This window comes from Rhipicephalus microplus, chromosome 4 (assembly GCF_043290135.1).
Source record: "Rhipicephalus microplus isolate Deutch F79 chromosome 4, USDA_Rmic, whole genome shotgun sequence".
NCBI classification, from domain to species: Eukaryota; Metazoa; Arthropoda; class Arachnida; order Ixodida; family Ixodidae; genus Rhipicephalus; species Rhipicephalus microplus.
Window position 1 is genome coordinate 97,484,410 of NC_134703.1, and position 18,722 is coordinate 97,503,131.

An 18,722-nucleotide genomic window follows, 5' to 3' on the forward strand; every position below is an offset into this window, starting at 1 on the left:
GCAGGTAAACCGGTTTGGCAAGCAATGGCAGAAAAGGCTCAGCTGTTCCAACCCTGCGTTAGTGATGTCATGACCAACCAGACAGATTTGTCAAACCTCTTGCCCTCCCATATTAATTTTGGCCTACCTCAAGTTGAGGCGATCACGAGAGCACCCGAGCCTAGGTGGCTAGACAGATAGATAGTTGATAAAAACACTTCAAGTGCCTGCAGTACACTAAGAAATGCCTTGCATTTGATATACCACCCTGCCCCCTTCCCAAGAAAGGATGTGTTTGAAGTCAAAACTGAAATACAAGGACTTCACAACCAAAAGTAAATAAATATGAACAATAGAATAGCTGGACATAACAAGAGTACAAACTGTGATGCGTGCATACTAGGGTGAATCAAATGCACCAATTTCTGCACTTTTTCTTCTCAACTCTGTCTATGTGGTGATACAGGTCACACGTGAACGTTAGAGCTTTTGTCAGTAGTTTACAAGTCTACACATGCTTACATTCCAACTGCACATAAAAGAGCAATCATGTCTTATGATCAATAACAATATCCTAAGCTTCATTTTTTTTGCTTCAAGCAGTCATTATTGGTTGTTAGAATAAACAAGTGACATAACCAAATGAGCTTTAATTGAGCTTACGGCAGCCAACAGCTTTCTTTTCATGCTTTATTGATGACCCCCACCCCCACCCCTTTTCCCAATAAATGTTAAACACCCCAACCCAATTATTCAAGTTCCCTGCCAATATGTAGAGGGCAAAGATCTCTTCATTACGCGAGGATGCATATTTGGCTTTTAGCTGAATGTGAAACTGAAGGGTCATTCTCTTCACGAAGTCTCACCTTGACAGAAGCTGCATTCCACGAGCCATGAAGACCACTTTCAGCACAGAACACTCATGACCTTCAAATGTCTGAAATGAGGGCGTGAAAGAGAAGATTGGTTTTGTTTGCACATTGTTCTATTGTGTACTGCTCAAAGCAGCATTTTTTTTATGTTAAAGTGAAACATGACTGCAAGAGTCACCTCTATTACAAATGCTATTTATCATTGCCATCATCAACATATTTTAGGTTCACTGAAGGGTGAAGGCCTCTTCAAATGATTTATGCCACACACACCCTGCTGTTCTGCACATGTTGACTACATCTTGAATGTAGGAGTACTCCCACATGAAAACCTGGATCTTAAAATGAAACATGAAACCTCCAAACATGTGTTTCAATAAAGCATCACAAACGCTGAGGCAGGCAAGTCTATAATCATCCATTATTAATGTTTAAAGCACTTGCCCAATGTGCTGCGGAAGATATTCGATATGTTTATAACCGTAATTAAAAAATCTGGCCCATCCGGCATAAGTATGAAAGGCAAATATGCGGGCTACAACCAAAAAGTGCTAAAAAAATCTTCATTAGAATGGTGTATTCTGGTACCTTGACACAAGAGAAGTCGGATATAGACCAGAGCTTGATAGTTGTGTCTGCAGATGAAGTAGCCAGCACCTGATAAAGTGAGAAACAAAAAAGGCAAAGGAACAGTCAGAACAAATATGAACACAATTGCTGTAAAGCAGGGCAATGACAAGAGCTTAGAATTTGACCTTAGCTATGAGAGGTTCGTAGCAGATTTCACCAGGTCATCAAGGTGACAGGGAACTATTTCCGAATTAATAATGAAAAAATTCTGCAGATCATGCATATCGTGGAAGTTGATTTCATGAGAAGCAGTCAGTGACTAGCTTCTTATGGCGCGTTTTTTTTTTCCGTCTTTGAGACGAGCCTTACGCAGTGGATCAGTGTCTTTGTTTGCGTAAATTCAGTAGTCATGTTGATATCATGGGCTTGCCAGGCACTATGACTGCACTGGAGCACAAAAGGTAGCTTGCAGTCCGGCGCAACGTCAGCACTAGCATTACGACACAGACGTCACACTTTTTGTCGAAGTAAACTGTATGCATCATTCATTCGAGCACTCCTCTGCGAACGAGCAACACAAGACTACAGCTCGCCAAATCAGAGGTGCATATATATTGTTACGGTGAGATGCCTTTATTTACACAAGATGATGAGTGCGAGAGTCCAGGGACCTGGCAGATCAGCGCTCGTGCCAACCTCGTTCTCTTCTTCTATCACGTGTCTCCTCAGTATCGTAGGAATTCCCCCTTTGCAGACGATGCCCACCAGGCGAGTTAGGCTTCGTTGCAATGATGAAAACATTTTAAACAAGCAACATGAACGACGTTGGTCTTGCTTGAGCGGCAGCCAGTTGACAACAGCCGAGATATCTCGTAAATGACATCGCTGAGATGTTCCAGGACAACAAACAGACCAGTGTAGTTGGCCAGAAACTTTTGGCAGAAGACGCGCTTGGGAAGCGGCGTCCAAAGCCACACCAAATCCCCTTTCTCAAACAATACGTGCCGGTGACTTCTGTCGTAACGGTTCTTAGAGCGTTTCTGGGAGACGAAAGTTCGAAGACAGGCGATGCGCCGGGCCTCTTCTGCGCGGCAAATGGTATCGGTGAGGGTAGGTTGATCAGTCTCGAAAAAAGGAAGAATAGTGTCAAGAGCTGCGCGGGGTTGGCGTGCGTAGAGCAGATAAAATTAAATCTATCTCATTGTTTCGTGCTGTGCAGTGTTGTAGGCAAAAGTTATAAATGGCAAGATCGCGTCCCATGTTTTGTGTCCGGAATCAACATACATGGAAATCATGTTGACGAGAGTCCTATTAGTTAGTTCCGTCAAACCATTAGCCTACGGGTGATACGAAGTAGTGTGACGAAAATGGCACAAAGCAAGACGAAGGAGGTCTTCAACTACATTGGCAACAAGTCGCCGCCCGCGATCACTGATGATGACAAGGGGGGATCCATAGCGTAATATAACACGCGACAGCATGAACTGTGAAACTTGAGTGGCCGTTGCCGCAGGAATCGCCGCAGTTTCGGTGTAGCGTGTGAGGTGGTCAACGGTAAATATAATCCATCGGTTGCCGTCCGTTGATCGTGGAAAAGGGCTGAGCAGGTCAACACCGACGACGTCAAATGGTGAACCCGGGGGTGCTATAGAATGAAGTAGTCCGGCTGGTGGAGTTGTAGGACTCTTGTGGCGTTGACATTGCTCACAGCCCGCAACGTATGCAGTCACACTTTTACGCATCTTCAGCCAGAAGAAGCGTTTCATAATGAAATAATTGGAAGCGCAAACCAACGGGACACAAGAGAAGAGACAAACAAGCGCAGACTAAAACTCAGCTTATTCAGAGAAGTTATATACCAGAAAGATGAGAAAGGGAAACCACTGGGGAGAAGGTTCCACCTTGATCAGGTGTCGTCCAGAAACAATATTTCACAATCTAACAGTGATATAGACGGTGAACTAACACAACTATCAATATTCTTTTTAATAAAAAAGGCTTCCGCAATCTCTCTAGTTTTCGTGTCATGATGGCTGTACAAGATAGACGTGCGCGAAAAATTAGGTACGCAGCCACACTTTTTGCAATGGGCGGATAAATGTAAACCCAGGGCTGATTTCAGCGCGTTGTAGTGTTTTCGCAGGCGAATATTCAAGCAGCGCCCAGTCTGCCCAATGTATAACCTGCCACAAGACAGTGGGATACAATAAACGACATTAGATCGACATTTGGTGAAGGAATTGACATGCTTGACACCACAACCTTTCTTCACAAGACCTGCTTTCATTCTGCTTTGTAATTCAATTCTAGAACACATTTGCTGCAGTTTTCCACGTGCGGAAAACACAACGTTGAGGTTGAATTTTTTTGCACATTTTTTTATCTTATGCGAAAATTCGTGCACATATGGGACTACCGCAAACTTACGTCGTTTATCTGCCTCCTTTAAGGGGCATCCCTTCCCTTTCTTCATACGCAGTACCATACGCAAGAAGAAGCGTTCTTCTTCATACGCAAGAAGAAGCGTTCTTGCGTGTGATAAACTGTCCTAGAAAAACCCATATGGTCAGATGTTGGGTCGTCGTGCATTGCTCGAAGTACGTGTTGTCGCAGACTTGTAGGCACAACTAGAAGTAGGCGAGGGCCCACGCAAAAATAATTATTTTTGTAAAGAACGCCATCCTTTACGACGAAACCATGTTGACCGTTCGTTCTGGAAATAAAGAAAGAAGCGAGACTGTTGTCACTGCGTTGCTCTGCTCGAAAAGTTGTTTGGTCAAGAAACGGAGTATTCACTACTGCCAAATATTCATCAATGTTGTCAGCGTCACACTTGGTTGTTGGAAGGGGAAACCGTGAAAGGCAATCGGCGTCAGCATGACGACGACTGCTCTTGTAACAGACTTAAAAATCGTGTTCTTGCAATCGTAACGCCCAACGAGCAAGACGACCAGATGGGTCCCGTAGTCCAGTGAGCCAACATAAAGAATGGTGGTCCGTGATAATCGAGAATCGGCATCCATAGATATAAGGGCAAAACTTGTGCACGGCGAATATGACCGCGAGACATTCATGCTCTGTGACAGTATAGTTTCGCTCCAGTTTACTTAAACAGCGACTGGCATAGGCAACGACGTGTTCAGAAGCTCTATGGCATTGGACCAAGACGGCGCCGATACCTGCGCCACTGTTGTCGGTATGAACTTCTGTGGCAGCAGATGGGTCATAGTGACGAAGCACGGGCACTGACGTAAGAACAAACTTGAGTTGCGAAAATGACGACTCGCATTCCGCTGACCACCGAAAAGGTGCGTTCTTGTTGAGTAGGGACGTCAAAGGGTAAGCGAGGTCAGCGAACTTGGGCAAGAAGCGACGGAAGGACGAGCATAGGCCCAAAAAGCTTTGCAACTCTCGTACAGACTGATGTTGTTTGAAGCTGCTGACTGCAGCGACTTTCTGAGGGTCGGGTCGAACGCCATGCTTGTCCACCAGGTGACCGAGCACGAGAGTCTCACGGCTGCCGAAGTGACACTTCTTAGAGTTCAGGGTAAGTTTAGCTCTCTCAAGGCAGGTGAGAACAATGTCTAGACGATGATTGTGCTCATCGAATGTACGGCCAAAAATGATATTGTCATCCAGGTAGCAAAGACAAACTTCCCATTTTAGTCGTTTAGCTCTCTCAAGGCAGGTGAGAACAATGTCTAGACGATGATTGTGCTCATCGAATGTACGGCCAAAAATGATATTGTCATCCAGGTAGCAAAGACAAACTTCCCATTTTAGTCCACGTAATACAGAGTCCATGAAGCGCTCAAACGTGGCTGGAGCGTTGCATAGGCCAAAAGGCATTACATTGAATTCATATAGACCATCTGGGTTTATGAAGGCCCTTTTCTCTTTGTCATTCGGGTGCATGGGGATTTGCCAATAACCAGATCTCACATCCCTGGAGGAGAAGTACGATGTCGAATGTAAACAATCGATGACGTCATCAATCCTGGGAAGCGGGTAGACATCCTTTTCAGTTGCAGAGTTGAGGCGTCTGTAGTCCATGCAGAATCACCATGTACCATCCTTCTTTTGGACAAGAATCACAGGAGCAGCCCAAGGGCTACACAACTCTTGGATGACCCTTTTTTTTTAACATCTCTTCTACCTGTTGAGCAATCACCTTGCGCTCCGCAGATTAGACACGGTATGGTTTCTGCCGGATAAGGTGAGTGGATCCTGTGTCAATCCTGTGGCGAGTACGCAACTCCGGTACACTTATTTGCTCTTCATTCTGTGCAAAGTCAAATATAATAGCATGCTTCGCAAGGACTTTGACCAAAGCTTGACGTTTTTCTGATGATAGAGACTTGTTTACCATACTCAGAAAGTTGGCTTCTGTATAGAGCACGAATAGTATCTTCGCTCTCGTCGCTTAAAGGTGCAATAAAACTGTTCGCATTTTGTTCAAAGAGGGCAAGTCGCAATCCACAGGGTACCATGACAGGTTCGTTTGAATAGTTCGACACCCATAAGGCCGATCACTTATCACTGATCGACAGAACACAATGTGGAACGAGCACATTTTTCTTGGCGCAATTGAGAGGAATGGGCTCCGCAAGAACATCAAACGTGCCAGTGTCCGAGGCAGAGGCGTCAACGCAAACGTTTTCATCGAGTTGGGCGGCAAGAGAACATCCTCAATGACCGTGATAGATCCTTGACAGCGCTTGAAATCGTCAGTAAGTGCCGATAGCATAATCTCGCCAGCACCGCAATCTACAGTAGCACCGCACTCGCGTAGAAAATCGATCCCCAAAATGATGTCATGGGTGGAGCTGGTCAAGACAGCGAATTCAGCCTCGTACACCTTGTCACCCAAAGTGACACTAACAACACACACACCGATCGGGCACAACGTCTCCCCGCTCACTGCACGAAATCATGCACAACTGTCCCCGCGAAACATCACTTTATGTCCTAGCCGCAATTTGAAGTCAAGACTCATCACTGAAACAGCTGCTCCCGTATCTATCAAAGCCATCGTAGGAAGTCCATCAATAAGCATGGGGACCTTATTTTGCGTCATAAAAACAGGTGGAGGCATAGGTGGATGTAGTGAAAAATGTTCCGTGACCTCACCTCCATTGGCCGCACCACCTAGTTTCCCGAAGGCGGGGAGGTGACGCGTTGACCAGGAGATGATGAATGGAACCGGCGTGTTGCGGGGAGCGTCAAGCTTCGCACGAAGCAAGGCGAGTCGTTGCGGAAATTCCGGTGGAAGTTGCGTCCCACATGTGTGTCACTGTGGGTGGTTTGCTGGAAGCCGTCCCCAACGTACGCGTCCTGCATCGAGCGCACACCACCGCGCCAGCGGTTTTGTTGAGAAGAAGCTGATGATCCCTCGTAGTAGCGCTGCTTGGGGCGACGCCTCTGACCACAGAATCAAGCCACATGTTCACGGAAACCGCAGTTATAGAACACAGGGGCTTCACGCACGTCCCCAAACCTTCCATGAGGCACCATGTGCCCATGATCGTCCCACGAAGACACCATTGTAGGTGGTTGGCGGGAGGCGTTCTGGAAACCGCGGCGATGATGTAGGTTGTCGGTTGGAGGCTCTGGTGCTCTTGATTGGGGCACATCATATAGCGTGGCATCGACGGCAGCACACATTACGTCGTATGGCGGGGAGGCGTTGCTAGCATGTGCCCTCGGCGGGTAGACAGCATCACGTCGTCCAAGTTCTTCGCGTACGATTTGCCTGATCATTGAGGCAAGATCAGAGGATGATTTTGGAGGGGCGTTGACACTTGCAACGGTGGAGACATTGGCAAGTTTACCAAATTTGGGAGTGATGCACCTAGCCTTCAGTGTCTCAAACGTGCGGCAGTGTTTGATTACGTCCGCTACAGACACCAAGGTGTCCTTGGCGTCTGTGCCCGATTGGTGTGTGTGTTGTTCGTGTCACTTTAGGCGACAAGGTGTCCTTGCTGATGAGGAAATTGTAGACATCCTCAGCAACCCCTTTGAGGAGATGCCCAACCTTGTCATCTTCTTTCATGCGTGGGTCTACAGACTTGCACAATTTTAAAATCTTTTCAATACTATACGTTGTGCATGTTTCACCAAGGACTTGAGCACGCTGCATCAAAGTTTGCTCAGTGCGCTTCTTCTCCATCAATGGGTCCCCGATGCAGCTTGCTATTCTTTATTAAACACTTCCCAGGTCATTATTGTTTCTTCGTGGTTTTCAAACCACACCAGCACCGTCCCTTGAAGAAACAATTTGAAGTTGGACAACCGGGAGGCTGCATCCCAACAATTGTATTTACTCACACGGTTGAAGTGTTTCAGCCATTCGTCGACATCTTCTCCGACCCTCCCAGAGAAGCTTCGTGGTACCATGTGTCGGGGCCACGTAGCGCCAGACGAAGAGTGCGTGGTGTCGCCGTCTGCAATCGGATCCATAGAGAGTAGTGGTAGACCAGCCAGTCGGCGGCTTCGGCGTAGTTCTTGGGGTAGCGCTTCCGTGATTGTTCGCCTGGGATCGCTCCACTGTACCCCGCACCTTCCACAATTCTTGTTACGGTGAGATACCTTTATTTACAAGAGATGATGAATGCACGAGTCCAGGGATCTGGCAGATCACCGCTCGTGCCAACCTCGTTCTCTTCTTCTACCTTGCATCCCCTCAGTATCGTAGCAATATATATGACATTACATCGTCACAGAGAGGACAGTCAACAATGAAACAAAAATTGCAAGAATTTGAACTCATTGGTACTCATCCTCCACAATACTAGGTGCTAAAACTTCCATCCAAGAGTGCTAACTTTCAGATGACTTTCATTTCAAATGAATAACTTATGCACAAATTGAATAAGCTATAGTGAAAAGCTATTCATTTGACTAATTCCATCTGTTGTCTGAAAAAATTTGCACTTAGTATTGTTGAGAAGCGACATTATGTAGGCACTACCACCATAAATACTGTTAAGCGATCGTTAATATAATGCATTTATTTACAGCCTGTACCACGTAGCTGCTGGCTACGGTTCATTGCAGCACATTTTTCAGAGCTTGTATGCTACAGAAACATCACCATCTATAATCAAAGAGTGTGCCTTTCTCCTAATTGACCCATGAAAAGCATCATAATGTTTCCAAAGTATATTTTCAATGTTACTGGGTTTATACAAAATTGTGAAATAAGCGTGGCACATACCCGCATACCACCTGCCGCAGTACGCGGAAATGTGCCATACATATCTGAAGAAAAGAATTTCATGGCAAACATGACATGCCTGTCATGCTATTCATATTTGTGACCTGTCAGTTAAGTACATCATACACTAAGAAAAGGAAATGGACAACCACCCGTTTGTAACACAATGCTAACCAGGAAGCTAGCGATCGGCAGCGCGAGGGCGAATTCATCGACAACTCGAAGCACATGGACACAAGTAACGCAAATGACTCATTCGCGTTACTTGTATTCATGTGCTTCGAGTTGTCGATGAATTCGCCCTCGCGCTGCGAATGGTTACATTTCTGGTTAGCTCAATTAATGGAGCAACCGCCTCGAAAAGGCATTGGTCCCGGGTTTAAACCACGGACCAGGATGAATTTTTCGGCAGCTACTAAGAGGCTCCTATTTCTCAGAAACTGGCACGGATTTCTTTCTGGCTTCGTGTTACAAACAGGTGGTGGTTGTCAATTTCCCCTTCTGAACTCTTCGACCACCTTGCGGGCCTTTGCAGAACTCGCTTTTTCATTACTTACGTCACACACTATTTCCTCTTATGTCAATTGGTATATACCAAGTTACAGATGTGGACACCAGAGCACGCAGGAGCAGGCAACTTTATAACAAGACAGATAGACACAAAAATTGAAAGTGCGTTTGGTTCGCCAAGAAATGCTTACCATTTAAAAGGGACATTATTTTGGGCTTACTGGAGTGTAATGTACCAAATGCATGTGAGCTGCTGGGAAGTGCATCTGAGTACATTCTCTTTTTCTGCACAGGCAACGTTACCATGGCTGCACAGATGAGGATGCCCACGAATCTTTCCCAGGCCTTAACCATAAACAACATGGCTGTGAAAACAAACCTGGTCAACAGGAGAAAAGTTGGCACACCACACGCCCCTTCGGTGTCCACGGAATGTACCCAGGAGGCTAAGGTCGGCTGTGTTCCACAACTGTAGGGCAATGGTAGAAAGAAGTGAGACAGTTCAAAGAAAGGGCCTCAAATGAAAAGCAAGACATAACTTCAATTTCATAAACAGTACAAGCTCATTAATTCAGAAAATCGGATAATTTGGACGCATTCTCTTGTCGCAGCCAGCATACATACTGTTTGATGGAATGAAATTCTCGTAAATTCAGTCCCGTTTCGCTACCACCCCATCAGTTTGGACAATTCTTCAAGAGTCCTGAGCATGATGTGATGCAAATGTGCGATGCCAAGGACTTGCCACGGCAGTCTAGTGGTTAAGGTGCTCGACTGCTGGCCCGTAAATTGCAGCACATCAGCCACATTTACGAAGAAGGCGAGAATGCTTAAGGACCATGTATAGTTGAAAAACGCCAGGTGGTTGACATTTCAGAGCCCTCCACTATGCCGTCCCTTATAATCGTACCGTGGTATTAGTGCGTTATATCATTATTACAAAAATGGCATTCGCAAACGACGGAAATGAGGTGGCTCTGTCTGCATTGGTATCATCATGAACATAAAACGTAGAGAAACAATGACAGTTATGTTTAAAGGGGTACCAACACAAAACTTTCGGCCTCGCTTTTTTTTTTTGCTGCAATGCCTTCCTGCAAGCCTGTTAGTCATAACAATACTGATCGTTTTCATCAGCACATGACAGATAATTAATTACAGGCTCCTTATTACTGACCAGTGTTCAGATCTGTTTCAAAAATGACAAGCCACTGGGTGCAACGCTAGACCATGTCAGCACACAGAAATGTGACGCACTTCATGAAGTTTCTTCGAACAGAAAATGGGACAGCAATGTCATAAAACACAAAACATTTAAATCGTGTCCCACGGCCATGGACTTGCAAGCCTGATACAGCATGCTATTTGCAATGAGAAACCTATAAGACTGAAAAAAAAAATAATGCTCCTCAATAAATGTCTGTCCACTTGATAGATGTGCAAAGGTAAATGCATGAAGTAGTGTCAAGTAGCAACATGGAGGGAGAACAGGCAGTCTTTATGCAGTCAGTTCAGAGAGAGGGAGAGAGAAGTTAACCATGCGAGAAAATCTGAGAGGTCGCCCTGAATCAACTTTCTGGCCTAGAGGCGCCACGAGCACTTTCGAGATGTCGCTTGCTCATCAACTTCTGAATCCTGACTCGTAAGTAACACTTCGAATGATGTTACTTATAAAAGACTTTGCTAAAAGTTATTAGAAGCCTTTTATATCACTAAGAGGGGTGGCTAAACTATCGGTGACTCTTAAATACAGCTGGGGTCTTCCGAGATTAGATTTTTTTTTAGGTAGGTAGGTTCGTAGTGCTGGCTATTCTGCGCATGTGTGGGTCCCTTTTATATATAGTATGTATCACTCTGTTTCATGCTTGAAATAAATCAGTTGGAAATGCTGCCTATGTCATCATGTTTGTCTCTCTATTTTGTAAGCGTATTTAATAACAGTAGATTGTCATACAGCAACCTGCCGAATATATTTTTCTTTACTAATTGAAAGAAGGCATGGGCAAATGTCTGTTCTGTTTTTCTTTTTTGAGAGGAAGCGGGAGCAATTTTGAATAGCATCAGAATTTGATTTCGGTAGGATGCAAGTGATAACCTGCAAAACACTTCAAATTCACTAATTTACTATACTTGGAAAATATAAGTTGGCGTAACAAGCTTTTGAACTTTAAAAATGATAAATTGATATAAGAATAATACCTATGTTCATTTAACATTGAAATTGGGTTTAGCAGCAGTGCGGATTTCTTCTGGATAAGTGTAATTATGGTATAGCACCTTTTCAGTGCAGTGAAACCACCTTTACAAAAAAACTAAGTTCGGGCTCGTCTATTCGTTTATTTGGAACATTTTAAATTCAAATCGAAGGGAATGGAAATACTATCATGCTCGCTCGAATATTCGCACAAGCCTAGTTAACAGCCACAACACGATAGAGTCTGCACCTTTGCAGTCTTGTCTTGAGATGCCGAGGCAATCAGTTGGTCATTCGGTGCAACAGCCAAGCCGTTGATGTCTTTCTCGTGAGCAGCAACTGTGAGCTTAGAAGTCATTGGCGCGCCAGCACAAGGGTCCACGATCGCTACCAGCCGTGGCCGTTCTGGCACGGTCCACAGCTTTAGAGTAGTGTCCTGGGAACCTGTCACCAGGAAGGAAGCTAAAAGGCTGCACACAGAAAAATACGAATCAAGTAAGATTAACCTGCAAGATTAGAAAAAAAAAAAAGGACCGCATAAACCTTACTGATTTGTCATAGAACAATGCAGCAAACACAACATATGCCAGAAGTTTTATAACAAGCCACAATTTTTTTTTTTTCGCTCTGCAACTCTCAATGTGTTAGCATGTCTCAAAAGAAATGAAGACAAGTAAGGAAATGGAAAATTATGAGCCCCAGCTATCTGTTTCATATAACTTCTATACAATTATTTGCTTAGGGTATCCACATAAAGTTTGTGTAAATGCTCGTTGAATGCAAAACAGCTAATTGTATCAAAGAAGAATACCCGTCATAGTGCCGCGTTCGTGCCTCAAAACAGGTGGTGCAATGCTTGAATCCTTCTCAAGCAAAAGCATGGTAAACTAATAGTACAGTCAAACCCTGATAAGCCTAACGAATACAGACGTGATTTATCACAAATGTACCAAATTTAGTTTAAAGGCCAACTTCAGCAATTTTTTGAGGTCAATGAATGGTAACAAAATGAACTGGGTTCATCGGCGTTGTAAGCGCTTGTGTTGTGTGTTCTTTGTTATAGTGGCTGCGCTTCCTAGCAAGATGGATCCTTACCAACTGGCCCGATACAATTGTTTATTGAACTGGGTACATTTTTTTGCACTTTTTTTTTGCCACTTATGCCACATTACAGGCTGGAGAGGTGTGCAGATTCTTTACAAATTACAATTTTATTGATTGCCCAGACTCTTCCACCTGGCTTCCAAAAATTATTGGCAACATTGCTTGCGCGACATCATTCATGGCAAAGCAACAAACGTGGTGGAACCTAGGTGCCACTAAAGTGTCGGCTGTCCACAAGGCAACGATCGCGTATACAGCCGAAACCCGCAATAACGAAATCGCCGGGGAAACCGAAAAATTTTGTTTTCGCGAGAATTTCGTTGCCGCGAGTGTCAGACATTAAAACAGTGATACAACCAGCAGAACGAAAATTTATTGCCAGAAGTCAGTCAACTTACTTTGACGACCCTTGCCTTGCAACAACTTCAAAGCTCTCCCTTCGCACTGGAAAAAGTGGTCCATTGCTACGTCGTCGTCATGTGCGCCGAAGAAGGAGCGAAGGGTGTCTAGCGCATCCAAAACAACCCGCGGGTTGGTTTTACCGGGTGCGTCTCTTCTTGGTACTCGGTGTCGTCAGCTTTGCGCACGCTTTCGATAATGGCCTTGTCGGTCACTTCCTTGTACACGACTACGTTGTCATCGGCGTGAACGAACGCATCAACAGTGAGTTCATCTGGGATGTCGAGGTGGACGGCTCGAAGTTCCCGCCAGGCGTTGGTCAGGGATAGAGCCACTCTATATGCGCATACGAGGATATTTTCGACAGTTAACCTTTGGCGGGAGGGTAAAATAAGGGCCGCGCCATGGTAGAAAATTCGTAAATGCGGGATCGCCGTCCAAAAACATTTCGTTGCCGCGAGACACGTAATACATGCGCTTCTATGAACGTTCACCGGGGATCCGGAAATATTTCGTTGCCCCGGGGATTTCGTACTCGCGGGGTTTCGTTATTGCGAGTTTTGACTGTATTCGGCCAGCACTTCGTTTGTTTAACACACAAATTTCAGGCCCTTGAGTGTATATGTGCAATGGTTGCAAGTGCACACGTGTGAACATGAAATATAATGTACAGAAGCACTTTTCGTACCTTGTGACCACGCCTATTCATATACGGCAAGCTGCACATCGTACGAAGGATAGCTCATACTTGGCCTAAATTGAATTTTATCAACCCTACCAACGAGATATCAAACACTACTTTTCACAAACTTAGGCATTCTTTCCAAAGAAATATTAAACAGCTTCAATTTGTCTGTAAACTCAGTAGAGTTAGCATATTGAAACAGCCACAAACTTGAGCCACAAGGACATGTGGCACCATCTAGCGATGGAATGCACAACCTAGAGAGCACTTGACTAAGCAGGTGTACTATTGTATTTCAGTGAACAGGAATGGCAATTCCAGTTGGCTTACAAAGGTGTCTAAACCAGCACTGTCTTTGACAGCTATGAGGAGCTTGTGGGCGTATCACGGTTTGTCATAGACATAATATGGCTGTTGTGACATGTCATTTTTCCGCTGAGTGTCTCCTCCTCACAGCTTTCATATTTCGTGCTGGCCAGACCAGCATGCTTTGCACAAATTACAGTTTTTACAAGCTTTCATGTAATGCGAAGTATTGCTCGTTTGGGTTTCGGTTTCAGTGTTGCATTTTTTCCTTATATGTATAAACTTTTGTTCAATTTGCCAGTTATTTCTTCTATCGGGCGTGTGACAGGAGCACCTCAGGAACATCAAAGCAATATTACTTGTGCATGGCCAACCTTTAAGGGGAGACGCTCCTCGAAAAAGTTTTTTTTTTTTTATTTCTAGTAATAGAGACTTGAAAAGTTTGTTATTAGTATAGTTTTTCATGCAGATTTCAAATATGCAATCAGTTTTTGTGTAGCTGCTATGATTATTGAGTTATGCCATAAACAATAGCAAAAAGTTACATTTTTTGCTGGCACTCTTTTATGTACTAAACTTTCAGTAAAAGCACTGTGTCTGATCTTATTTGACTCTTGGTAGATTGAAAAGTGCAAATATCTATATAGATATGTCACAGAAATATTAGAACCAACAAAAAAAAATTGTATTGAATGACTTATTTTCAATCTCCCTTGAAACAATAAGCTAATATTTTCACAACTAATGCTCGTAGGCATTGCAATTTAGAGTAGATATTTGCATTCTGCATGTGTTGAAGAATATGTGTGCCAAGTTTCGTTACTATACAATGAATATAAGTTTATAAAAGGCTGCCCGGAAAACGTGAAACTGTCAGAAAAAATGAAAATGAGAAAAACAAGTTTGAAAGTTCGCAAAGTTGGCATTTATTAGGAAACCATTCTTTTTGCATCCCATTGGGACAATGAAAAGTACCTTGCCTTGAATGCACTGCAAGTGTCTAGAAGTCCCCTCCACCATAGCTTGGTCCTTCACGGCTCTTGCGGTCAGTGTCCTCAACACGAGCTCTCTTCGCTGAGTTGCGACGGTGTGCCCTCGCTTCTGCAGTTTGCTTCAGGTTCATCTTCCTGATGCGCATGACGTCACAGTGGTCACCATGTGTGGCCAGATCTTGTGAGGGGAGAATTCCAATGCCTTCGAGCACTTCTTCAAAGCCCCTGTGGCCTTTGTTGTACCAGAGTACAGCAAGAGCAGTGGCTGTCTCCACAGTTGTTCTGGAGGCGAACTTTGTTTTTGGACATAGCAGCCATATCTTGCTGTTCAGCGATTCGGCTGCATTCTGTGTCTTGCCATGAAGGCACAGAATAAGGAGTTTCTCCTCTGTAAGGCGCTTGTAGATAGGCATAATTGCCAATCCTTGAGCCTTCGTCAACAGTGGGGTGTGGCGTGGTGCAGGCTCCCCCAGTGCTTCCGCACGCTTGTGCTTGCACCACGAATTTGGTCCCGCGGGGCAAAAGTTGTGGCTACTGGCACCATCACTGGAGCAGCAATGAAAATACGATGCCCATATGGCAGTGTACATATTTCGGACACTGTCCTTGTTGCTCGTAATGGCGATCTTGTAATATGTTTGTAGTTTTATTATTGTCGCATCTTTCAGTTTTTCGCCTCGTGGCAGTGCCGTTGCCAATTTCCGTAGGGCAGTTCCCAAGCGCTTTGCAACGTGGTTCGTGCACTCTTCTTTGTCAATGGGGGTGTCACAGTATACATTTGCCTCGCAGACTGCAGTGTAGGCCTTGCTGTCACCATCACTTAGGAAGCTGGTGAATCGCAGTGGAGTTTCATAAGACAAGGCCCTCTGCCATATATTGACAGCTGACGCAGGTTCCATTGCATGGGATGAGCAGTCAGTGTTTTTTTGGCAAACTGGAAGATGAAAAGCTCGCCATATCTCTTCATCCTCCCCAAGGTCCCTGTGTATACTGCAAGCATGGCAGTAGTTCGAAAGAACTTCAAAATCGAGGCAGAGCCCCGTGTCCAGGGACACGACTGTGCCCACTCCATTGTGGCTTTTATGACCTCTTTTCTGCCAGGTGCCATCAAACATGACTGGCACATCTCTGCCGCCGAATGCGTCCTTCGTGATGTTTCGTGCCTGGTGCAAGTTTTTGCTCACTGCCGTCATCGCCGCACCATGGAGCTTCTTGCAAATGCCGTTGAATGTCTTGTGATGCATCGGGCTCGGAAGACCGAGAATCGCACAAAATCGTGAAAGTTGGTCGTGGCCTGCGCCTATAGCGCGTGCTGCCAGAACTGCCTTCACGTTTACAGCAAAGCTGTCACGCGAGCTGCCGCTGTCAAAACGAGCGCTCGTTCCTTGGTCCCCGGCCGAAGCAGTATGTCTCGACGTGTGCGTGAACGAAAGTGCAGATTCAGGGCAATCAGAATTTTGACAGCACAGTTCAAGGAATGCCGAAAGTCCTTTGCGCTTTCCAGCTGCCTCGCGCACGCCGAGCTTCCGTTCGCGGCAGGTTGGGCATTCCGCACCCGCCACAAGTGCCGTCAGCGCATCGATTTCGCAAAGCAGCATGTTCGCAGTAGCAGCATCTACCGGTCTACGTTCACTCTCGAAGAATCCAATCTTCCTTTGGGATGCACTGATGAATTCCACGGCAGCGGCTATTTCACAACCACTGTCGCAGGGTTCGGTGACGGTGTTAGGCCTATCCGAAGTCGGAGCGTCGGGGCGTTGGTCGGGGGCGACATCGTCGTTCGCTGTCGCTTTGCGAAGCGTCCGACGCCGTTTCCCTCGATACTTGTGGCGAGTTCTGAACTTTCGATTATCTGAACTGCACTTCTTCGGGCTTGCCATGACGCAAAAATGCAGAGAAACGCAGAAAAACTCGATCGCGACGTCCGAGGCTTCGCTCTTTTGCCGGAGAGATAGGAGGGGGAGGAGCGTGGAGCGCACCGCCGTCCAATGGCGGCCTCGCGCTGTGTGCCGCGATATTCAAAACGCGTGACGTACGCGTTGTTTTTCTCGTTTTTTGTTTATTCTGCGTGAAGGCACGAGACTGGCTACTAGTGGATTATGAAGGATACGGCCTTCGCAGCATGCGTGCACGATTGCAAATGGCGGCCAACGCGTCGTTTTCGCGACAGGACGACGCGAACTTCGCCGTTTTTCGCAACTTTCGCGCATTTCTCGCATCACCGCTGCCAACTTGGAAGCATTTTTTGATAATTTCTCGTGCGAATTTCAGCTTGATATTGTTAATATTTTCAGAAGTAATAGATTATAGTCCAAGGATGCCAATACAGCCGGAAAAAAAAAAAGCGAAAATTTTCCGGAAAACCGCGACTTTTCGACCCGCGTATCCCCTTAAAGTTTGGTTGGCAATGCAGTATTCTGGTATACATTCTGTTACTACGTTGAACTTGTATATGTGAGATCTAAGACAATATCAGTCACAGGAAAGCATCTCATATTTTGTTTAAAAGTTGAAGTTTGTATTCTCGTAGAAAAATGTTAAACAAAAGGAAGACTTATTCTAAACAGTATAGCCACAAAAATGGTGAGTGTATTGGTGAATAGCTTAGCTTCATTGGGCTGCTGCTAGTGGCCAGAGTATTGATCACATGTGTTAAAATTGCCCGGTTGAATAATATCAATGGCGTAAGGCAAGTTTATACATCAGGTTTAATGCGAAAGCGCTAAAGAGTTTGTTTCTCAGAAATTCTGGTGTTCATGCCGGCATTTTTGGTTGCGAACGTGAAATTAAAATAGATGTAATTAAATACATTAAATGTACAATTAAAAGATCAATGGCTTGAATGGGAATTGGACCTAGGCCAGTTTTGCGTGGCAAGCAGGTGTGTGCTATCATGGAGCCAAGCCCATACACAAAATCGCGTCGGAAAAAAGAAACCAAGATATGAATGCTCACTAGTGCAGGCAATGTCGTTATCATGCGTAATATTGCGTGGCAGTAACATACGATTTCACCAGGCCTCCAAACGTATGAGTTGCACAATCAACGACTGGTTTAAAAGTATACTCATGACAAAGCACTAAGGCACAATTAAGCATCGTCATCAGTAAAAGCCTCAACAAAGTGGGTAGATGCCCAAGTGCGTGTGTTGCCTTACGGACGCATAGTGGGTTCTTTACTGATTCGCAAAATAATGAATAATGGCATAGTAGTCAATACACAACTGCACTAGCAGTAGTCTTGAGATTAGCAAGAGACTACTGCATTAGCAGAAGTCTCTAGAATAGCTTGAAATGTTATGTGCACAGCCGTTGCTTCCGTTGTGGCACAGCTGAGATGTCCACCGAGAAGCAATATGAGGCTAGCGATTGAGAAAATGATGCGAACGGGGTTCGGTTACGGTATCATGTTGCACTGGTGAATCTCAAGAGTCCCCCAACTGTGCATCACAGATGTAGCCCACTACTTGCAGGTTATGCTGCTGCAGGTCATCAACATCAACAATACCTTTGCTGCTGTGTTGGAGGCATTGCACCTGCATTTAGATTGCGCACATCCAACCAGAACACTTACATTTCATAGAGAATATCTAGTTCAAATGTGCTCCTGGATTCGACATTACCTTAATAAGGTTGTACGTGCAATAAGGACGTCTCACACCATGCTATAAATTTATAAAATAATAGAACCAAGATTCGAGCCCTTTAGGAAAAATGTTGAAAATTTTTTTAACAGTTGCCTGGCAACACACTCCCCCATCTGGCATTACCCTTCCCCATTCTCACATTTTCTGAGAATGGGGGATGGTCTGAAGACATTGCCAGTGTTCTCTGCAGAGCTGGAAAATCCCTAGGCTTTTTACAAAGAAATCTTAAACATGTAACCAAGGAGATTA

The 18,722-nt window shown here is 45.0% G+C and overlaps 1 protein-coding gene across 1 annotated transcript in view; it reads right to left on the bottom strand.

Annotated features, from left to right (window-relative positions):
• The window catches only part of LOC142814510 (transducin beta-like protein 3), a 63,846-nt gene that overhangs the window by 30,784 nt on the left and 14,340 nt on the right, over positions 1 to 18,722 (bottom strand). Inside the window, exons 12-15 of the mRNA XM_075893324.1 lie at positions 11,592 to 11,811; positions 9,527 to 9,616; positions 1,440 to 1,508; positions 846 to 916 (exon numbers count right to left, since the gene is read on the bottom strand). Coding sequence (XP_075749439.1) covers positions 846 to 916; positions 1,440 to 1,508; positions 9,527 to 9,616; positions 11,592 to 11,811 — 450 coding nt within the window. The remainder of the gene's footprint in view (positions 1 to 845; positions 917 to 1,439; positions 1,509 to 9,526; positions 9,617 to 11,591; positions 11,812 to 18,722) is intronic.